Raw genomic sequence first — 24701 nt, forward strand, 5'->3', positions numbered from 1 at the left:
ATCTCGCTTGGTTTTATTAATGTGTTTGATTTTATACTGATGTAAAATTTAAGCACCTGGATGCTGAAATGATAAAAGAAAATAATGCTTTAGTTAATAAAATAGTTAAGCTCTTTAGAGTGTAACAGTTTGTCAGTGATTGTCATTGAGATTTTACAAAAACTGAATTTCCCCTGCCTCATACTTCTTTATACAAGTTACTTGCAGTGGAAAAGTCCCTTCTGACAACTTCTGAGCATAGGAAGAAACCACAGCGGTTTGCAGGCCACTAATTCTGTTACAGATGAAAGCATTCAATTATCTCTATAAAATTCAATTCCTTAGAAAATGTGTTTGTGATTGACTAAATACGTTTTTAAAATGTGGTGCTACCGTACACTATTATTCAAGATCTTGATTTAAAAGTTGGGACGATGTAGTTTGTGGTTCTTGGGTAAAACAAAGACAACAAATCTGTTTTTTTTCAAGACAAATACTCAATATAAAAAGGCAAGCTAGAATACTTTTATTCCAGATGTTAAGCTAGGCTCGCTTAAATCTTACTTTTTCCCACTGCAGTCCAAACATAAAAGCTTCAATCATTTCAAAGTGGGTCATCATTTGCATTAAAATCTTATTTATATGGCATTCATATTTAAAAGTGGGATCAAGTCTAGTTTAGAGATAAGGTGTCTCATGAATAAAACGAACAAGATTTAAAATTGGAGTAAATTCTAGTTGAAGTTCAAGATAGGTGGTCTCAATGGAGAATCACTGTTTGGAAGTGGTTAAGGCCTCTGATGATTGCCACTTTTCATCAGAAAAATCTACATATACACAAAATCCTGCATAAAATTCCAAAGGGTTCTCTAGATTAATAAACTCTAGCTGCACGTGAGCAAAAAGCTGTTTCAGTTAATACACACACACGTGCGCACGTATGTGTTTCAACTCCCCATGCCAAACAAGCAGCCCCTCTTTGGCTGGGGCTATGGCCGGGACTCTCCCATCCTTTGCCCCAGACTGCCTGCAAGGTGGCACACTCTCACTGCCGATGATAAAACTCAAGGTGCTGTACAGCTACCTGGCTTTTACCTCCTGGAGACCCAGGCTCTATTATTAGGTGTGGGCTAGCATCTGCCTAGCTTGTGGCTATCCGTTTTCTGCTCACCATTCACAGCACTAGCTCAGCGGTGTCGTCCGGCTTTGGTGCACATTCAAAGCCACAAGCAAGTTTGGCTCCAAGAGTTCTCGAGTCCTCTCCATCCGTCCACATTCAGTGCATTCTTGAATACCGTGCTTCGATGGAATTTTGTCCATCCTCTTACTGCACATTATTCAGAAGCACCTCCTTCCTCGGCGATCATCTTTCCTAAGGACTTTAAAAACTTTTTAAGCAATCTTACTTCCTCTTAGCACCTAAGGTAGGTGCAGAGGCAGCTGACAAAACTACTGAAGACAGAAGGTAATGTGGTGGTGAGTCCCTATCTCGAACTCCATCTACCCCATAACCAATCATAAGGTCACGTAGCTCACCCTGGAGCATAGGAACGCATTCTTGCTGCTTCTTAAAGGCAGGCTTAGTCTGTTGTGGCTTATCCCTGAACTTGTTACTCAGATGTGATTCAATGTTCTTGCCTTCCTATGTTTTAAAAATATAAAAATTTTTAAATTTTAAATTTTTTAAATTTAAAAATTACATTTTAAAAATGTAATTTGTCTCCCTATGTGCAAACCAGCATATTTGCTTTTTTTTTTTTTACAAAATAACCATTAGTTAAACCAATTCTACAAATATTTCCAAACCTATTCATCATTGCAGGAAATAGCTTTTAGGTAAGCCTTTGACTTCTTTTGTATTCTACATTTGTGAATTTTTAATTTTCACTTTGGGCTCATCTTTATATTCTGATGAAAAGGATGAGTCTGTTAAAAAGGAAGCTGGACAACTGCCTGCTGCAAATAGCTTCTTGAGTAGCAAATGAACACGGTCTTCACCTTGGACGTATCAGGTGCTTAAAATGACCACACCGGAATACATCAGTTTGATGGTAACAGGACTGCTTCCAAACTAAAGGGCTTTCAATCTATTTTGAAGCGAGGGGGAAAAAAGGATTTGCCAAATGGGGATAAAAACCCAAACGTACCACATACATCCCCCCTAGTCTTCAGTCCCTTGATGAGTATGTGCAATTATGGACACTGGTTCTAATGAGAATCTCCTGGTGCAGAAAACCAGTTTCACTAACAGGTTAATGAGCAGGAATGTTCCCAGGATGAGATGACAGTGGAAAAGGATCTCCTCTAGCCATCTGTCAAGTGCGGTGATGCTGCAGTCAATGCTGGAAGGTTCCTTTTAGATTGTTTATATAGAGTTCTATGGTGTGGCAATTTAAGTAGGATTTGTTTACATAGGCTTTTACCAGTGTACCATGGTTGATGAAGCCATGCCAGTCCCTGGGCCATTCAAGGCCAAGCAGGGCAGTGGATTTCAGCTTCTGAGGCCCCTTGTGTTGCATCCTAACGTGTGTCTGTTTTCAATGATTTGAAGAAAGAAAGCAGTCGGCTAACCAAAGAAGTACTGATTCATCCAAGGAGCTGAGCTCTTGCAAGGCACAAAGGAGTTGGCTGACCTAACGTTATTTTAGCGTTTTCAATTATTTCATGACAATATAACTAATTATGAGTAAGCTGTGTCTTACCTAAGATTTTTCAATGGAATCTTACAAAAGTTTGTTTTGTTTTGTTTTTTGCTAAGAGTGTATTTGGAGAGTAAGTGTGAATTTCACCTTCTAGTCTGTTTTTGTTTGCAGCACAGATGATGTGTATCAGAGACCATTAATTTGGCACAAGCAGGCTCCGGAATAAACTAAAATGTGTAATTTACCAGCACTGTGGGGGTAGGCATTACCTGTGTGTTGGGTGGGGGTGGGGGATGGGGGTGGGGTGGGTTAATTAAGCAGTGCTATCTGTCTGCCAGGGGAGGGGAGTAACTTTATATAACACTAAACTTAAAAAAGATGAACCCTTAATATCATACTGCCAGTATGTGAAATACACACACATTTCTTTGTTTCCATATCATTTAGGGCATGGACAGCAAAATGTAATCCCCTCTGAAAAAGATCAGTTTAAATTAAAATCAATTAAAACAATTAAAAATTAGTCCCATAATAACATGGTAAACAACTCAAATGGCTTTTTCTTTTTAATGCTAGGAAAAATGTTCACCTTTCAATGGTGAAAGTACTGTTAACACAGGTAGAGAGCAAACAAGGTAAAAAGTGAAAGCACATACAGACAACACACAAATATATATATAAAAATTGACCAGAAATCACAGGACATTTAAGCAATGTTTTCTTAAGTAGAACTATTTTTTTTTTTTTGTACTTTAAATAGACTAAAATATTTGGTGTGGGCGGGGGGAAGGAAATCAGTATTTCACAATTTTAACTCGAAAACCAGCTGCAATAAAGCCTCAGCTCATCGTTTAAAAAAAAAGTGGAACCACGTCGTACTTTTGACAACCATAGGATTAAAGCTTACAAAGAACACATCTACCGTCTACATCACAGTGCACAGAGGATGCAGTCTCTGAGGACCACAGGCAAACAACAACAGACTCTGCATCCAGCATATTGCATTACAAAATTAATGCTGTATTAGAACAATCTCACCTCCCGGGGTTGGTGTTCTAGCTGGTAAGCACCTGAGGGGTCGGGGGCCACCAAAACTGAGGGCACTGCTCAGTCTGGATCAGGACACCCAATTCCTTCACCTGCCATTGGCTGATGCATTCGGTAATCTCAATACAACATTCACTGAGAATAAACACTACATTCTGGCTTCCTGAGCAGGACAGTCTGGGGAATGTAGCAGAGGACAGAGCATGAAAGGCCAGATTTTCCCTCAAGCGAAAAGAAATCCACAATACCACTCAGTTTTCTCTTACTGTTAAAAAGTCAAACTTCAGATGAGATTTAACCCCATCAAGACATGATTTGTACTTCCATACACACACAGGTTCTGAAGAACTTCACTATCTAGTTGCCTCTTCTCTGTTTCATTAAACCCCCGGTTACCTTCCCTGGATTCCTAAGTGTTTGTCTCACCACCACGTTGGGTCCATAGCAGTTATTGGTTACAAATCTCACATTCCACCCACAGTAATAAGTGATTGGAGGACACCTATCCAAATATTGGAAATGTTGACAACCCGAAGACAGCTGAATGTAATTCCAACGATTACAACGTTTAAGGGAGTGAGGGTCAATCACAAAAACACCCAGGGTGACTCTTCCTCCCGGTGTGCCCAGGACTTCCCCTGGTTTGGAACAAAAAGTCCTTCAGTCAGGGAATGCCTCAGTCCCAAGCACCCCAGGGCCGTCGGTCACCTTGGGCGCACCACTCACTCTTCCCTTAGGATCACTAGGGAAAAGAATTTTCAAGAGCAGAAAGCTACCTATGCGGGCATCAGCTCAAAAAAATTTTTGAGGACACTAATGGCTAGCTCCTAGGAAGTCCGCGCATACCTTATTTAACGGTGTCGATTTTAATAGTCGGTAGTACCCTAAGCAAATGAGTGATCAGTGTATATAAAAGTTCATGCTTGAAACCTGTTTTCAGACAAATCCTCTAAAGGTCCTTCTGGTTTTGTCCAGTTATATAGTATTTCACTGAATCTTCTTGAGATTTTCAGAGCTAAATGAATAAATCAGTTTTATATGTCTTTTCATTCCCTTTTTCTAGGTGAAAACACTCTTTGCCAAGTATTTCCCACATCCTTGCTTCATATACTGCCAACTGGAGATATTCCCCTCAGACTATAAAGGCCCTGAATTGTTACTTTTAACAGCGTTCTGCCAGAAGGTCTGGCCTTGGGAAGAGATGGCAAATAGTATTCTCAGATATGAATGTTTTTATTTTGCCTACAGTGCTGTGATCTAGTTCAACAACTGCACAACTGCTTTCATTGTACTCTTTCGTTTTTCTTGTTTTGCCCTCTTATATCAAAACGGTTAGTGTCACAGCTTCACTACCACTAATAAAAAAAGGATACATATATTTATGCCTTAAAGGTCAGGGTCAGAAAACCAAAAATGAAGCCTGAGGTAAAGTTGGTCTAAAAGTGACCAACTTGGGTTCTGCGTTTTGCCAGAAACAGGATTTACAAAACAAAACAAAACAAAACAAAACAAAACTTATATCCATGCAGGTTACCTACTTGCTACATATGTGATTATTTCCCCCAATTTTCATTAATCTGTATGTATATTAGTTACATAAACCAAAAAATGACTACATTCTTAAAGCAGGTACATACACTCACCAGAAAAGCACCCTATTCTTTCTCACCGATGTATTTTTTTTTGAATAATCCAAGAATGTGAATGACGAGACTGACATATTTCTTAAGGGACTTATTGAAAAACGGAAAATCTCTTTGGGAGAAAAGACTTTAGTAAGACTTCTATCCCTACAGACAGATGCTGAGAATCAACTTGCTGCTACGGCATTGTAAAGGGTAGAACTTAATATAGAACCAGAAATATGGCAAGTTATCTAGTGACTAACAGCATAAAATAGCCAAGAGCTTTAAAGCCACAGAGAGAAAGAAGAAAAGTGGAGTGTGAGATGGAAAATACATAATGAAGTATTTTTAGAATGCTAAAACTTCACTTTTGTCCCTTTATCAATATATTATGGATTTCATGGTTCAATAAATTATCTTTAATTAGAAATAGGAAGTAAATGCCTAACCCCCCACCCAAAAGAGCAAACTGAAAATTCTGGAGAAACTAAGAGCTTTTTTATTCTTTCCTCTTTTGTTGGAGGGTAGTACATCATTTCCCAGGAACTGTTTTGAAGAGAAATCTAAAAGTCCTTTGTCTGGTATTCACGAATCCTTCTCACTGCCATTAGCATCAGCATTATTCTTCCAAGGGCCCTTACATCTCAACCAGTGGCTAAAATTTGGGGTCTATTATGGATCTCATGGCAGCAAACCAATCGATGCTGAAGATAACTTAGGCTAACACACTCTGGTCAGATCCTCTGTGAGTCAGAGACGACCCAAAGAACTTTGGGAAATCCATTTCTGTTGAGCACAGCTAAGAAAATTAGATCTGAACCACCTTCGGCCGCAACTACAGGAGAACTTGACTTGGTGGTGCTACTTCCCACGGTATCTGAAGCAGCTTAGCAATCTTAAACCAAGAGGAAAAGAACAGGGAGAGGCAATCCAACATTAAAAAAAAAAAAAAGTTAATGCTAAACTAGTACCTTCCAGAGACCACTGGATATATAATAATGAGTGGGTGTCTGCTGCCGCTTTGATGTTCATGAATTCCAGTTACGATTCTTAATTATCAAGCTGCCTAAAAATGGCATACTAACTAAACCACCAAATCACGACTCTGGCAGAATAAATAAATTACTCTGAAGATCTGAAAGGAAAACGTCTGCAAGCATATTAGGAAACTTTTACTGAGATCAGAGATTTAAACAACAGAATCATTCAACGGTGTTAAGGTGTAAGCAGATAAATGACCCCTACTGTTCAGGTTTTTCTAGGAGTGTGTATGTATACATAAATGCATACACATGTTAACAATTTATTTCCTACTAAAAAGATTTAAGGCAGTTATGCTATATATAAAGTTACCTATAATATCCAAGATAAAACAGTTCCTACTCAAGAAATTACATAAACACATTAGACAAGTTCTTATCATAAAGGCTATTATGAGGTTGTCTATATCTAGTATAGCTGACATTTCCTGGTTGAGGCTCCAAACACAGGAATTCCACTCCAAGAGATGATTTGTCCCTCAATCCTCAAGCATAAAAGGTAGTCTGAACAGATAAAGGAAGATATAAAAGGAACTCAATAGGAGGATTCTGACTACCTCTAGAGACCACTCACTACCGTCGTTACTCTTGATTGTACTAAATACAACAATCCAATATGCTCCAAGGTGGAAATGGGCTAGGATTATAGGAAAATCATTAGCTGCAACTGCTGGAAAAGTTCCTAATCCTAAACATAACTTAAAATACAATCTATAACTCATGCCATTTGCTAGTCACAAAGACATTTAACTGGAGGGAATTTCTGAGCCATTTGTAAGATTTAATAAGTGATTGACCAAGTGGAACAACATCTACCTTCATGGCGAAGAAAGGACCCTGGTATGAAAAGCACCATCTTTTTTGGTCTTTAGTAAAGTTCAATGGAGAGAAACATTCTGATGTCTGCAGATAAAACATGGCTGGCAAGGAAGAGGGCAACCAGCAAGACCACAAGGGATACATTCTGTTATGAGAAGGGGAGGAAGAATACAGTTCAGTTGATGAATATCAAGAATTTAGCCAAGTAAAGCTCATGAAGCAAAGAAACTGGGCAATAATTTGTCATGTCTGAACCATCAATGAGTTAGATCAGAGTAAGAGAAAAGATCATGCGTTGCTTATGTCCACAGACTACCTAGTTATCTAAAGAGATACAGGAGAAATGGTGTGGAAGGGGGGCAGTCTGTGAAATTATCATGTGCAGCTATGAAAGTATCTGAACATACAGACAAATTTTAAGTAAGGTGAACATTTTCTGTGTTACTTTATAACTCCCCATCAACCAGACCAGGAGAGTACTGAGTACTGAATAAATGCTCAAGTGTTTAATTATTAAATAATAATTAAAAAAAGACAAAGATCTTAAAGGTATATTTGGACAGCTTTCGGAAGAGGTAGAGAAACCAACTGGGCCTATATAATCTTTCACTTGATTTCAATTAGCAAGAGACCAGACTGATTGTTTTTCACCTTCAAAGTCTTAGTCTTGATTGAAACCGACCTAAAAGGCACAAATAAATTGAACTTAAAATAATTTTGACAAAGGAGCAAAATCTGGTAAGTTCAAAGGCAGGTGAATCAAGCAAAACTGATATGGTTTAAGGTTAAGAAAAACGCTAGATATTAAACAATTTGCAATTATGTACTTAGAATACAGAATAAGAGTACCGAATAAAGAATATTTTTTCAAGAAAAATTAGGGAGATTTCCTTCTGGCAAAGTGAAAGGTCCTGAGAGAGGAGTAACCCCACAGCTTGAGGGCCAGGACAAAATCCTAGCCATCTTTTCATTACTCAGCACCTAGCGCCGTGGCTGGGTAAAGGGCAGACATCAATAAATGTTTACTGAATGAATGGATGACATAATGTATAATTAGTATAACTGGTCTAGGTCGAACCTCATCAGGAAGGTTCCCTGAAGTAGGAGAAAAGAACACAAGCAGGGTTGTTCCAAAAGGTGGGCCGAAGTCCACTCATTTGTTTTAATCCTAAAGAGTGCTTACACAGACTTTTCAAACTTTTTTTTTTTTAAGCCGTAAAAAAAAGAAATCTATATAAACTCCATTACAGAATAAAAACGAAGCTGCCACTAGTTAAACCAAAGTCAATGGGGACGTCACCAGCCTCCAATTCCCTACGGCGGCTCTCAACGGACTTGACTGCAAACCACCATCCATCTTAGAAGTGTGATGGAAAAACGTGTTCACTCAGTTCTCACGTGAAACCAAGAAGGTTACCAGCCCTGTGGAGGGGGAATTCTAAATAATGCTGGCTCATTTAAATAGAGACAAAATTAAACATGGAGAACTTATCACTCAGAAGAATGAAAACAACCCCAATAAGGGGGGGGGGGAGGGGAATCAACAAAATTTAAGCTGCAGTAGACAAAACAGAATGCAAGAAATAGCGTCTCCCAAAAAGGCATGTAAGATTACTGAACACCAATGGAGTCAACTGCTGGACAGGTGTTAAGTGCTCAGTATAACAGGTATTTCCAAAGAGCTGAGTCCCAGTTTAATATTGTAGGGGATGAAGCCCAACACAGCTGCTGGAACGCTGTCCTTGGCACTGCTTCGCTAAACACCTCCATCCAAGACTGACGAACTGCCAGGCCCTTCTGCCACTTTCGGAGTTGTTCTCCGCCCCCAACACTGTTCCCTGACATCACTGCAAGTTCTTGGGGAAGTTAAAGCCTTCCAAAGGGCAGAGGCTGCACTGGCTCTCTCCAGCCCGTCTGACAGTAGTCCTCCGTGGGACACAGGAAGCCGTCTACCACGAAGTAAGGCCACCCTCAACTATTATATATTACAGAACCCTTCTGGTCCCCAAGTTTGGATCTGGGCAGAGACTTCTGTGTAAGCATGAAGACCTAATAGGGAGTTTCCTTCACAATGAACCTTGGCATTTGATGCCTTTCTCCTTGCCAGGAGTGCCAATCTCCCAGGCTCTCCCCATGGCCTGCTCCCCTTCTCACGTCAAATGTCAGCGCAAGCATCACTTCCTTAGAGAAGCCTTCCCTGCTATGCTCCACCACAGTTCCCTGCTTATCTCCTTCACAGACAAGTGAGCTGATTAAGGGTTTATAGTAACTGATGTCTCAGCCATGGCAGGGACCGGATCGGACTTGTTCACCTTTACCCAAAGCAAAGAAAGTTCCTGGCACACACAAACAGGTGCACAGTAACTATTTGTTGACAGAATAAAAAATTACTATACCAAGTCTGCATGACCACATACATGTACACACAAATATAGGAAAATGGGGGAATACCTAGTAGAAAACAATCAAATGCTGAGAGTATTGAAAATGATACAGTAGAGACAGCTGAATATGGTTTCAAAGAACAAGTACCAAAGGTATCTATGTCCAAAAATCTGAAAATTTACTAGGAGGGGGTCAGGAGTGGCTATTTCCCTTTTCTCAAGAGATGCAAACAAGAACTATTTAAACGGCAGAGTCAACATTAGACATAAGGATTATTTGCCACCGAACGGACTGCCAACAGAGCTTCTGGAATCTCCTCTAGCCACAGAGCATAAAATGTCATTGGTTATAATATAAACAACCACACATTCAGGATTAGTTAAGAACAGCTCAGACTGTAGGTAATTATAGGCTAAAAAACTTGCTCAACTGCTTCTCCCCCAATGTTTAAAATTCTGAATTCATAATTATGTAAAATAACATAGATTTTACAAATTTAATACAACATACTTTAAAAACAGATGGCCCTTATCTGCTGATCATACCTCAGCATCACTTCTGTAGGTATTCTGCAGAAGCAATTACATTTACAAAAGGTCCATTTCATAATACAATCTGGTAACGAAATCAAATGAAAACTCAGAGAGCACTAGGTCTGCTATTGAAATATTTTAAAATAGCTTTTAAAAAAGAGTGTTTATATCTATAGATTGGCTTTAAAAAAAGGATAAATATACTGAAGTAATTGTAGCATTTCCCTGAAAATAATTATACTGCCATTTGTGTTTTGATGAGGTGTCAGGATAAATCAACAGACTGCTTGGTTACACAAGTCTATTACTATCCGTTGAACTCTGATGTAAGACAAAGGGACTTACCCCGTATGAACTCGTACTGTGCCCCAGAACTAACTGGTGCTGGCAGTATGTGAGCCACCATGACTAGTGATGGATGTCATGCTACACAGTTTTGGTATCAGGGCAAAAGTGGGAATGGAGAAGAGGTCTGGAAAGATTTTCTGCAAAGTTTCCATCTAGTGAGATTTAGCAGTAAATAACACAAAATGAATGTTTAAGATCCACTGAATACATTAAGGTCAAGGATTTCAAAAGTTAATCCACTTTTCTTCCCCCAAGGGTTTATTTTTGGTAAAAGGCAGAAAAATTAGTTTTTCTACAAGGGAAATCTGCTTCTAAATGATAATTTGAAAATCTTGATATATATTATATATTAAAAAAGACGCACAAAAATAACGGAGAAGTGGGAATAACAGATTAGGTACTGTAACTTTATAAAGGCTTGCCTAAATCAAGAAGCAGCACACACACACCTAATTTATGCAAACTAAAAATGTATATAAACAGCACAATACTGTGATACTGGATCATGATACATTACCTGTACACATAACTACTACTGTTATTAATAAACCTTTGGGACACTCAGTTTTATGCCCAACAAGACATCAGTGAAGTCTTTAAAATCTTCTCTTTCTCCTGTATGAGAGGGTATTTCTAGACACTAATTTTCCCATCTAATATTCGAATATAGGAAACTGATTCCACAAGGTGCTTTAATTGATGAGACCTCAAGTGCTGTTTTCTCTCTTGAATTTTTGGACAGTAAACAGTCCATGGGGACCACACACAAATACTAAGACAGAAGAGTTGTTACATTAAGTCTTTTGATGGGACTTGAGTGGTGACGAAGCTTTATGACATGCTCGAGCAACGCACTGAAGGGGATCCCATCTGAGTTAATACTTTGTCCAACCACTGTAGAGGTCCATTCAGATGAAGCTCAATCCAGCAAGGAGTGCTCGTTACCGTCTGCCTTCTATTTAAAAGAATACAAGAAAAGAATTATGAAATTAAGAATTTAGATAGATTAAAGGGCTGTATATACTAAAACCAACATTCTTTTGAACAAGTATTAAGCCAGGATAGCTATTACTTTGAAAACTATTTAATCCTCAAAGTCTAACAAAATATTTCTAATGACTTTTTTTTGCTTTTAAAGAGATTAACAAAAACATTCTTTTCTCCTCAAATTAAAATTAGGAGGGTGACCTGACTACTTTAAGTACCATCCGAACTGAGGCACCTTTAAGAGTGAAGATACTGATAATCAGGCTAGGACAACACTCAAACCAGGACTGTCCTAAGCAAACTGGCAGATACAGTCACCCTACTTATTAATCAACCACAGAGCAGAGGATACTCAAATACCAAGTCAAGTCTAAATGGAACAGGGTTCAAATTTCAAGCATACCAAAAAAAAAAAAAGAATTCTGACTGAAGCTTATCACAGAATGTTCAGAGCTAGAGTTCGGCTTTCCCTAAGCCAATGAGCAACAATCCCCAGCTTTTAATAAGAAACACCCCTAGTGTTTTGAACTACAAATCGTTCAATGACATCCTGTCACTTGCACGTACTGATCTGCGTTCTGCCTTATTTATTATATACAGTAAGTCGGTGAGTCAGCTTGCTTCTTCAGTGTGACGGCCCTTCAAGCAGGAGAAAAGGCCATTATCAACTCTTCATCTCCAAGCAACACATGCTCAATAAAATTACAAACTGTATTTCAAAGGATGTGGTTTTCTCTAGCAGATGGTGTCAGTGCCCCACTATACCCTTCAGAGTTTTCAGTGTTCTCTAGCCAACTTCCAATGGTGTGTGTCTGACTTTCTGTGCCTGAAAACTTCTCTGCTCTGGCCACGTGTGCAGCAGACTACAAGTGCTAGGAAATGAAGCTCCCCGGTAGCAGCCCCCACCCAATGACACGGGACCTGGCATTTAAATGCCCAGTTTCCTTTCCTTCTGGGTGGGAGAATTCTGCATGTTCGTTACTGTTTCCCATGTTTTCCTAGGGGAATAGCTCTAATGACCCACCCAATACAGCAGATGGCTTAATAATGCTTTTGGCTGCCTTCCCTCCCCTACCTCACTTCCCTACTTCCTCCTTCCCTACCAGTGCTTCCTCCATTTCCTGAATAAACTCCTTGCATTTGAATCCTTGTCTCAGGGTCTGAGACATACACTGAGACATGCTGATATGCGATTTCTAAAACATGACACGTGGAACATAAAAAGCACAGTCTCAAATCTGACCCGTACAAACTCACTATCTTACTTTGATTTAGATAGTACACTTTGGTTTACACAGCTTAAAATTGCACCGGAACACTTCCCAAGTTAACTCACATCATCCCGGAGGCAGAGGCAGGACTGACCCTTATCCATCTTCCCCTCTGTTCTTCCTGTTGTTCGTCAGAGAAAGCTCCTCCTGCCTTCTAGCTCTCACTCAGATCAGGCTTTTGCCAAGATCACTTTTAATTCTGATTCTGTCATTTGCTGAATTCTGCGTATTTCTCAGTTTGTCTTCAATCAGATCATTTATTACTAGATTAGCTGAATCTTCAGGAATAATTCTTAATCCAGGCCACTGAATAGGGGAGTAGGTTTCACTCTTTTTATTTGGGCACAGAAATGCACCCGAGACATTATTTATCCCCTATTTACTCACTTCAGTACTGACTCACTTAACTCAGATATCTTTCTCACTTAAATAGAAATTCTTGCACATCTATATTTCCTGTTTACTACATTTCCTGATCTTTATATTGGCAAACATGCTGGTATTACAGAAACTGAAAAATAGTTTTAGAAATCTACCCATTAGCTCTACCTCCTCAGCTCCAGTGTCATTAAGGATAAAAGGTTCCTGGCAACCACCAAGAGTTCACAGATCTAGAAGTACCTGACATTATTCAGATCTGTAAATGTTAAAGGAAACTAGTTTATTACCCAAAGCAGATATATCTCTAACTCTATGCCAATAAAAACATATTGTATATTACTGCTTCTCATAATTACAGATTTTAAATTCTCTCTGGGTTTAAGAATGGCAGAGTCCACACAGTGCACGAAGGGCAGCATCTCTCTCCAACAATTAAAACTGTCCTTAGCAGGAGAGCTACAAACAGACGTGGAATTCTCCCTGCAGTTCATGTTTAATTGCACTAAATTTCTACTACCATGTTCTGTAATATTCTCATCTCACGAAGAAAAAAAAACAAACATGTGACCTAAATGCCTGGTATCAGATAGTGCCATCTGAATCTAATTTTTAATACCAACTCAGGCCAATTCAAGTCCATGGCAAAAAGCAACTCTGCATTCTGTAAAGGCATCATACCGCAAAAGGGAAATGATTAAATGAATTATTCTACTAATGTAACTTGGACAAAATAATGACAAGTCTTCAATCTAGGATAGAAATATATAATATATATTTTTATAAAAGTATTCAACCAGCAGAACTCAAGTCTCACCCTCTCAAGAGGCACACACCTCCCAAAATTTGTTGAAGATAGAAAATCGAGTCCAAATGAAATGAAATACATTCTGAAGGGCCCAAACTGCCAGATGAAAGAGGAATACTATTGCTCTGCTATATGAATGCCTTCATATGCAGGTGCTCAGAGTAGCAGTATGCGCTGGAGAAGGACTAAGTATTTTACTTATAGTTCTAGCCTTAAAGATGCTAAGGAAGTCTTCCCTTTCTCTGATGTGGAATCCAATCCATTGTTTAATATGGCAATAACCTAATCTATCTTATCCCCCGATGACAAATTAGCTTCTGTAGAACTCAATTATGTAACTGTTACTACTATCATTGGAGAGGGTGTTGAGAGTCAAGGAGAGCTTTCTTCAAGTCCCAACTCCACCACTCACAAAGTGTCCTTGGGCAAATTATCAAATCTTTTCTAAGCCTATTTCCAAATAGGTATTAGTTTGAACCATTTTTTGCAACCGTATAAAAAAAGAGAGCACAGAAACAGTAATTCTTAGCCAGGCTGAAATGCGTGACGTGCAGCAGTGAAAACATGGCCCCAGTGCCTGACACGGGACAAGTACGCTCTTCTGTCTACCTCTCAACCTTATAGTCAGCTGGTCTCAACTCAGCTGTCCAGCCGTATTCTTCTTTCCCTTCTGAACTCCAGTCAAACTGAACTGCATTCTCGTGTCAGGATGGTAGTTTCCCAACCACTCCTGCCTAACTGAAATGCCACGCACCTTTCAGAACCTAGATCGTGTGCCGTCTCTACCAGAAGGTTTCCCAGAGCCCCAGTGAAGATGTCTCTCCCTCCCTGCATGAACTGACATACGCCTTCAAATATACCCCTTTGATGGTACTTCACACCCTGCATTATGTTTCAGTGCGCGTCTGAACAGGTCTTAAATCTGCCTTCTGCAATGCCAGCCCAGGCATTTGCAGGAGTTGTGAGTGCAGAGACCTTTAACTCCCTTTTGTTATTTTGCATAAACTCTGCTGACTCCATAACCTTAAGGAAAATAGATACATGGGAACTTCAGGAGATGCAAAAAAAGAATTACATTGTGGAAATTTAAGAACTGAATATGTATTTCATACCGGTATTCTGCTCCCCACCCTTTCACAAAACTCATTCTTATGGTGCACATTCTAGTTAGCTGATACACGGCTTCAAAACCCTGATTAACAGACTGAGCCAGAAGAGCAGCAAATTCCTGGTTGTTGAAGATCTTCAGATTACAGCCTATGATTGAAAAAAGTAAAAATTGTGTAAAAAGAATATCACTGTAAGGCAGTAATTTTTAAAGGGCGACAGATCTTTAAAAATGAGCATGCAAATCATCCCCCGATTCCTAAAATTAACAGCAACTAGAAAAGCTCAGCAAGTTGATAGGGTGGGTCGACTGACACTGGTGTATCCATACCTGGTGGAATCTTACACACTGTTGCGGGGTGCCACCCGTATCTCTGATTACAGTTGGGGCTCTGCACAAAGATTGCACTATCACTTAGGCACTCAGCAAAAACTTCTCCACCTATGTAATATAAGCGCACTCCTCTCCCTAAAACAAAATACATATGGGATTAGTTTTATAACATTTCCTGTTTCAGCATGACTTTGGCACAGTCTCTTCTTGGACGAGTATTAAAATGATGGAAGCTATTTTGATAACCCTTCCCACAGCGATGCTTTTCTGAAGCCTAACTTTGAAACATACCACTCGATATTTTTCCAAGTATTTTTTAACAAAGATTTTATTGATTTCAAAATATAACACATGCTTATCAAAAGTATTTTGACAATGCAGAATAGTACACAGCTAGTAAAATAATTTCATACAAATTATGTATTATTTAAAAATAAGTAAAAGAAGTTAAGTTTAAAGGAATTAACTCTTTGGATAAATATGCCTTCACTATAATAAATAGTATTTCCTTAACAATGCCACTAAGGTTAAGAAAAAAAGCAAATAAAAATCAAGACATTGGAATCATCTGCCCTTTTTAAAATTATATATTAAGGTGACAACCAAATCCCTAGACAGATAAGCAGAATTAGGTAAGGAAAGAATAAGCTGGGAGATTTTAATAGACTTCTTTCAGAATCTAACAAATCAAATACATACAAAATATCAGAGACAAAAGGATTTAAAAAAGCCAACCACGAAAGGCAGAGACCTAAGACAGCACCTAAGGTTCTCACCCCTGGTGTGTATACATCTGTATTAGTCAGTCAACCATGAATCTAGGTGCCGCTGTTAAGAAGGAGTTTTTCCAGATGTAATCAAGATCTCAAATCAGCTGACCTCAAGACGAGGCAATTCTCTCTTGGTGGGCCTGACTTAATCAGGTGATATCCCTTAGAAAGGACTGGGCTGTCCCTGGTGAAGGCGGATTCAAAATGTGAGCGAGAGGGTTCAACAGCAGAGATTCTCCGGGGCTCACTGTGAAGACGGAGGGTCCATGGGGCAAGGAATGCTGGTGGCCTCTAGCTGCTGAGAACAGCTTCTAGTGGCCAGGCTGCAGGAAATGAGGCCCTTGGGGCTACAACTTCAGGGAAGTGGACTCTGCAACAATCATGAGCTCAGAAGAGGACCTCAAGCTCCAGACGAGAACACGGCCCAGTCCACAACATGGTCTCCCTTTCTGAGACCCGGAGGAGACTCCTAGCACATGCCTGGACTCCTGACCCGCAGCAACTGTGACATCACAAATTTGTGTAGTTTCAGGCTGGTAAGTGTGTGGGAATGTGTTATGCGACACAAGAAAACTAACCTACAGGCCAGATTTAACACATAAACACCCTGCTCTCATGACCACAGACCATTGTAAAACCACCAAACATGTCCTTGACCATGAGGAAAAGATTAAATCCAAACAGGAGAAATTTTCCAGGCTATAGTCTCTGATCAAAACCACCCGGTAAGTTAGAAATCAAAAGTAAAAAGACAATCCAAGAATTACAGCAATCTAAGATTGTGTAGAGAAGTATATATGGTAGAGAAAACCTTCTGTTATCTGATGCAGAACCCCAATTAAAACACAGGCAGAAACAGAACTATTTAAGGGTCGGGTGGGTATTTGGAAGCCCTCCTTACCCACAAGACACCTAAGATTACATAAAATTTACACACCACGCAAGATCTGAGAAATTCCACACAGAGCCACGTCACAGCCCTGCATAGAATCACACTTGCTGTTTAGTGACCAGCATTATTTCTCACAAGAAGCGGTGGTTAATTCATCAGAAACAGAAGCAAACCATTGTTAAAAGAGGTTCCTTTAAGGTAATGAGAACTATGTTCAGTTATATTAGTGGCACTCAAACTTTTTTTTACCTCACTGCCAAAAAAATACTGGAGACCCCAAAGAGTCGCTGTTTATGTGGATTGCATCAATGGAAACTTACCACATTCGATATTAAAACTGAGATTCAAAAAAAATGCATTAATTCATTTAGAAATCTAAATAATAAACCTATTACATTTCACATAAATAACATGGTTATGAAAAATAACAATTTCCCCTCTCCCCCAAAACTAGTGAGAAGAGCAATGCTTTACATTTTTGCAACTCTCTCTAATGCCTGGCTTAACAGAAGAGAGTTGGATTCTCGGCAGATCCTACATGTAGTTGCTTGCAAAATCACGTCTTGTAGTTTCTGGAATATTTCACTGTACATTCACGAGTGAATGAGAGTGAAAAAGGCTAATAGGATCTTAGTAGCATTATGAAAATAGTTTTGACCTCACAAACGTGCTAAAAGGATATCGGGACTACTACCTTTTGAGATCCCCTGATTTATTTTTTCAACTATGTATTAAATAGCAGTTCTTGTTTAAAATCTCTTGCTTCAGATTAATGGTGAGCAGATTTAATTACTTAATATATGAACTCACGGGAGGGAGAAATACTAGGAGATGTCAACAAACTGAAAAAAAAAAGTCATGATTTGTTAAAATTATAATTCCGAAATATGAACACGACAATCCTACGACTGGTACAGACTCAGCAAAGTAATTTTAACACCTTTTTTTTTAATTGACGGACCTCCCAGTATCAAGGGTGCCAAATACAGGGAAGCCAGCGGCAAGAGTGGGATCTGTGAAAGCAGCGGAGCCGTGCACGGACACTGACAGAGGCGGCAGGCGACTGCACACAAGCCCTTGATGCGGTAAACCACACGGTGCTCCCACTATGAGTATGCGGCATCGGTTCTTCACACAAGGGAAAAACACATACCTATATGTCTTCTTGTCATTTCTACAGTTGCATTTCGGTTGACGTTGGAGAGCAACCCTAGGCAGAACCTCTCTGAATTGGATGGATCTGTGAAACCGTCTACAGTGAGTGAGGGCTGTGACGCGTGGAAGGTCTCGCCGACCCTCTGGTTTAATTCATAATATGCTATTGAACACCAAAATGCAGGTTCTGAGTAAGTAACTGGCTGCAAATCTGGGGAAAAAAACCAAACCCATAAAAGCAAGAAATGTTGTGTGAACAGTTCAAGCCAAGAAGAGACTGAATATCATCAGCTATCTGTAATGTGCTCTACACCAGCCTCCCCTGGCTACTGCTCAGGAAGCTGACTGAAACATCTACACCACAGACTCCGGTCTCCATTAGATCATACCAGATTGTCAATGTTTCAGATTTTCCCCATCTCATACAGTCATCTAATCTTCAAACACCTTCTTTAGACTTTACGGTGGGTCATGTTCTACTAGTAGTTTTATCCAAGTTCATGTTCAAATATAAAACCATCGCAGGCAAAGTACATCAACTTGCATAATAAAACTAATTTTGGGGTAGGATGAAGTGGAATAAAGCTGGAGCAAGGACTGAGTTAAAAGCCAAAAGATAGAAGAAAAATTCTATCATAATAATAGGATATAAAATACGACATATTTTTGACATTGTTATTTTAACAGGAGATTCTCCGTGAGTTACCCTAGTTACAAAAATAAAAAACCCATGCATACACAAGGAACAGAAAGTAATAAAACACAAAAACCATGCAAGTGAAAACAGAATATGGAATCAAAAGAATTTACATATTTAATGGGAAAACTAGGGCCACATGAATTTAACTTCTATAATTTTGATTAAAAGACACAAGGAGGGGTGCCTGGGTGGCTCCGTTGGTTAAGCATCTGCCTTCTCAGTGGGGAGTCTGCTTCTCCCTCTGCCCCTCCTGTGCTCTCTCTCTCTCCAATAAATAAATAAAATCTTTAAAAAAAAATACATAAGGAATATCATGAAAAACATGAAAATTTTTCCTAATGTGTGCAGAAACTGAAGAGACATTGTGAAATACTGAGGTAAACTGAAGGATAAGAATTAACTACACAATGTACACACAAACACACACACACCCCCTCCCATACCCTGTACACATGTGTGTACACATACATATACATATATATAGATATACACCTCGTATTAATAACTGCTATTACAAAATACATCCTAAACTAAACATACCCATATAAATCTAGCCATAATAGGTCATAACACTTTCCATGAAGAATATGATTTCCATGAATAGAAAGATTAGGTTTGTATGCTCATCTGTGCCAATAGAAAACAGTTTTAGTAGTATTAAGGCAAATTACCATTTTTAAAAAGCACAAATTTGAACAATCATTTGATTATTCATTGGGATCCACTTCTCATATATATGAAAAGTAATTATCAGAGAAGACATGTAATTTACTCACATAGTGTAAAGCGGCGGGGGGAAAGTATTTGCAACTTACCCAAACTATGATTAACGGGGGAAAGAGTAGTAGGAGATAGTTCTGCTGGAGATCCTGAAACAAAAGGATTCAATCTTATAATAGATGTGCAAGTATTTCCAGAACTTCTGACCAAATAATAAATGAATAAAATGAGGATACATCTGGTTGTAATTAATGATCACAAATAATACACGTAAGTTACATCCTAAGAATTCAAAATATGCAAGTGCTATATGGGAATTTAATTTTGAAGGTTTCAGTATATACAAGGTACAAAAGAATATAAACAGTCCTGGTTTCTAGCCACCCAGTTCCCCTTCCCAAAGGCATCCAATGTTGCCAGTTCTTTGTGTACTCTTCCAGAAATAGTCTATGAATCACACAAGCAAATATATTTTTCTGTACCCCCCCACCTTGCTTTTTATATACAAATAGTAACAGTTCTGAACTTTGCTTTTATTCTACTTACTGATTCAGGAATGCTGATGTGTCCTTATTTCTCTCTCCCTCTCTCTATATATTAGCCACATAAGCTTAAATTATGGTGTATTATGATCCTATACTGATAGATACTATTTTCAATCTTCTGCTTTAGGAACCAAGACTGCACTGACTAATCTTGTATATTTTGCATACTTTCAATCATATCATTCTCTTAACAGAGAAACCGCCAGGTCCAAGGGCTATACAACCGTGATTTTGATAGATTTTGCCCAAACTGTCATCTATAGGGGTTGTACCAGTTTACAGTCCCAGTAGCAACTGGTGTTACCAGGATGAATGGTGTTAGCTCATATGTTAGCACTGATCGGTGAAAACATGGTTTCACAAGTATAGTTTTAATTTGTATTTCACTTATAAATGACATGGAGCAAGCAGCTTTATACTTCTTTATATTGCAGTTCCTTTGTGTGAATAGTCTCTTGGCTCATGCTTCTGTAGTGATGTGGATCACTCTTCTCACTGATTTCTAGAAGGCTCTTTATGTACTCGGGCTATTAGTCCTTTTATGTTATGGGTTGTAAATATTTGGTCATCTCTCTTCTGACTCTTCGTAATTTTGATTAGGCAGAATTAAAAAAACTTTTCATGTACTTTATCAATCATTTTGGGGTGTCACACTTTGATAAAAGGTCATGACAGCTGGATATTCTTGACTTACTCTTAACTTTAAGGAGATACTTCTAGCATTGTCCCATTAAGTATGACGTGGATTTGGGGATGAGAGATAAAATTCCTTTTTTAGCGTTTTTGCATCAATAATCTCAAACAGGGGTGCCTGGGCAGCTCAGTGGGTTAAGCATCTGCCTTTGGCCCAGGTCATGATCCCAGGATCCTGGGATCAAGACCGGCATCGGGCTCCCTGCTCAGGAGAGAGTCTGCTTCTCCCTCTGCCCCTCCCCTTGCTCATGCTCTCTCTTCTCAAATAAATAAAATCTTAAAAAAAAAAAAAATCTCAGAAATACTGGTCTACAGATTTACACTGTAAGTGCAATGTTACACTGCCTCAAGAAGACAATCTAGAACCTTTATGTCTTTTTTATGTTCTGTAACAGTTCAGCACTGTAATAAAACATTTTTTAATAGTTTGGTAGAATTCCTGTGCAAAATTGTTTGCAGTGAATAATTTTCTAGGGTTTACCCTAGGATACTGCTCTACTTCTTCTATGAAAGTTCACTGTTAAGGTATTTTCTGGAGTCAGTTTTGGTAAATTATATTTCTTGGAAAATTATCCATTTCTTCCAGTTTTGGGTAAACAGGTTAAACCTAATCAAGAAAACAATGGGAGGGGGCAGAAATGCATAAAATAAGAAAAAAGAACCACCACAAACACAGAGAAAAAACAGAATTATTCAGAGACTACTTCACTCAATTCCATGTAATTAAATTTTAAAACACATTTGTAGCAAATGTTGTTAATTAATGTAATTACAGAATACATTGTTTTCTGATCATCTTTTCTACATATCTTCGGAAAGTTATGTAAAAAAGCATGCATACTTCAAATATCACAGCAATGGTGTGGCTGTAGACTAAGACAGGTCAGACTCCCACCGCTACCCCCACCCCACAACAACCACAGCATAAAATAGCAGGTGACACAGGTGGAATGGCAACCCCCAGATAAACAGATGAATCAAAACTACAGAACAGGTAATAATCAGAACAATCTTCCATAAGAAAATTAAGTTCTTTTTTTGTTCCTCAATTTGAAAAATCTGTTGGCAAGTCACAACAGGTCCAACTAAGAAAGGTCAAAATATATTTAGAACAATGAACTAAAACTCACCATTTCCTGAAGCTGACATAAAATAAACAAAGCTACTGTGAGAAATGGAGGAAACTGCCCAATTATTCATATCTCTTAACTATTGATTCCTCTACTAAATACTTATCACTTATCAGAAGTGACCAGTTAGAATTACAGATTTAGAATGGTTCATTATAATCATACATAAAATTTTAAAAAAGTTAAACTAACAATTCATTAGAAACTTTTTTTGCAAAGAGGCAAATTAATTGATAATTAACCTATCAGTTACTCATATAGTCATGCTGCTACTTAAGCCTGCAACTTCCAGTTATGAGAAGTAATAAGTACCCTAGTATTTAGGCAGTGGTTACTAGTAGTATTGGCAGCTAAAACATCTAGAGGAATCCTTGTGTATTTTTGTATACAAATTTGCATATAGTTGTAGAATACATTTTTCTTTTTTTTTTTTTATTATTTTAAAAATTTGTCAGAGAGAGAGAGAGCTTGTACAAGCAGGGGGAGCAGCAGGCAGAGAGAGAAGCAGGTTCCCCACTGAGCAAGGAGCCCGACGCAGGACTTGATCCCAGGACCCTGATGAGCCAAAGGCAGAGCTTAACTGACTGAGCCACCCAGGCATTCCAGGATACATTTTTCAATGAGGAAACTTTAGGCCAAAAGGAATGTGTATTAAATTTTTGTAACTGCCAAAGTACCTCCCCAAAATGTCTAGTCCCACCAACAATTTATGAGCTAGTGTTTCTTCACACCATGTCACTACCTTTTGACATTTGCCTATTTGATGGATAGGGTGAAAGAGACTACTCTATATTTTTTAATTTTTATTTTTGTTGTAAATAGTACATTCATATACTTTTTGTCCATTTTTCTATTTATTATTTTTCTTAATTTGTAAGTGGTTTTAAATTTTGAAATCAATTAGACTGGTCATTCGTTAGCAAGTATTTCCCCAAGTTTTTGGTTTCTTTTGATATAGCTTTCAAGGTGACATTAAATTTTTAAATCAGACATTACTTTTTAGAGCAGTTTTAGGTTCACAGCAAAAGTGAGCAAAAATTACTAAGAACTCTCATATAGCCATGTAAACATACATATATAATCTCCCCTGCAATGAGTACCTAGCACAATGGTTCATTTGTTGTTATCAAGGAACTGACATCGACACATCGTTATCACCCAAAGCCCATAGTTTACATGAGGGTTCATTCTTAGTGTTGTACATTCTATGGGTTTTGACAAACATATAATAATACCTATTCACCATGTAGTATTATACAAAATAGTTTCACTACCCTAAAAATTCCCTGTGCTCTCCCTATTTATCTCTTCCTCCCCTCTGACCCCTGCGTATCACAGATCTTTTTATTGTGTCTATAGTTTTCCCTTTTCCAGAACATCATATAGTTGGAATCATAAAGTATGTAGCCTTTACAGACTAGCTTCTTTCACTTGCAATATACATTTAAGGTTCCTCCATGTCTTTCATTACTTGGTAGCTCATTTCTTTCTAATGCTGAATAATATTCCATTCTCTGGAAGTACCACTGTTTATTTATCCACTCACCTACTGAGTGCTTCCAAGTTTTGGCAATTATGAATAAAGCTGCTATACACATCCATGTGCACGCTTCTGTGTGTCCATACATCTTCAACTCATTTGGGTAAACACTATGAGCATGACTGCTGGATCATACGGTAAGAGTATGTTTAGTTTGGTAAGAAGCTGCCAATGTGTCTTCCAGAGGAGCTGTACCATTTTGCATCCCCACCAGCAATGAATGAGAGTTCCTGTTGCTCTACATCCTCATAAGCATTTGGCATTGCCAATGTTTGGATTCTGGCCATTCCAATAGGTGTGTTGGGGTAACATTTTAAATTTTATTTATTCAAATTTGTCAATATTTTCTCTGATGGTCTTATACTTTACAATTTCTTAGTTTATTTTAAAAATTCCTCATTGTCATGTACTAAAAATTATAGGGTTTCATTTTTTAAGTGTTTGCTCAAATGGAATTCATTTAGTATGAGATGAATTACATGTTCAGCATTTAATTTTATGATTTTTTGGAGAAATTTTAAAATTAGTATGAATTTCCTAAGCAAAATTAATGGCTAAAAATATATTAATAAGTTTGAGTAAATTAGCCAACCATAAAAATAGCACACGAGTGAAACAATAAAAAGAGAATTATTCTTTCAAAAGGCATATACAAAAGGACTTATAGGTCTTAAATTCATTCCTTTGCTTTCCTATTACAGAGAAAATCCTAAAGAACTGAAATTATCTACTATTTTGTTCTTAGACCAAAAAGGCTTAAAAAGCAAGCTTTAAAAAACCTAATTTACTGAGTACAGACCCATCGCTTTCACAGACCTTTCAGAAAACTGGGAATCATGCTGGGGTACTCCTTCAACCTTGCCCTACCTAATCACCAAGCAAGTCCTACACCTCAGCAATGTATCTCAAAAGCATCCAGAAACCAGCCAGAGGAAGTCTACTGCAGTAGTCAGGAATAGGGTGTCCAGAATCTCACATCCTAGGTGCAAATTTCTGTCACTTTTTAGCTCTTTTTCTATGATGTCCACTGCAGTGTTGTGTTTTTATTTTTAGTTTTTATAAACACTGACCCTTTTAAAATTAAGAGTATAATTATTACTAGATGAAGGAAATTACATGTAATGCTTATACTTTTTTGTTTTACCTAACTTTAATTTTTTATAATAAACATCCACTTGGTATAGAATTCAAAATATTGCGGCATAATTTCATCTGTAAAATACTCTTTTATTTGACATAGAATGGTAGAAATA

At 38.2% G+C, this 24701-nt stretch overlaps 1 protein-coding gene across 8 annotated transcripts in view; it reads right to left on the bottom strand.

Moving 5' to 3' along the window:
- Positions 1–3161: 3161 nt before the first annotated feature.
- The window catches only part of SMAD2 (SMAD family member 2), an 82931-nt gene continuing 61391 nt past the window's right edge, over positions 3162–24701 (bottom strand). For 6 of the 8 annotated variants that reach the window (XM_027577385.2, XM_027577382.2, XM_027577378.2 and 3 more), the window contains 5 exons: positions 19636–19689; positions 18119–18331; positions 15301–15438; positions 14975–15119; positions 3162–11373 (listed from right to left, as the gene is read on the bottom strand). In XM_027577385.2, the coding sequence (XP_027433186.1) occupies positions 11250–11373; positions 14975–15119; positions 15301–15438; positions 18119–18331; positions 19636–19689 (674 nt within the window). In that variant the 3' untranslated portion in view covers positions 3162–11249. The remainder of the gene's footprint in view (positions 11374–14974; positions 15120–15300; positions 15439–18118; positions 18332–19635; positions 19690–24701) is intronic. The other 2 variants (XM_027577384.2, XM_027577386.2) reach the window with 2 other exon arrangements.

Source organism: Zalophus californianus, chromosome 14, assembly GCF_009762305.2.
Source record: "Zalophus californianus isolate mZalCal1 chromosome 14, mZalCal1.pri.v2, whole genome shotgun sequence".
NCBI classification, from domain to species: Eukaryota; Metazoa; Chordata; class Mammalia; order Carnivora; family Otariidae; genus Zalophus; species Zalophus californianus.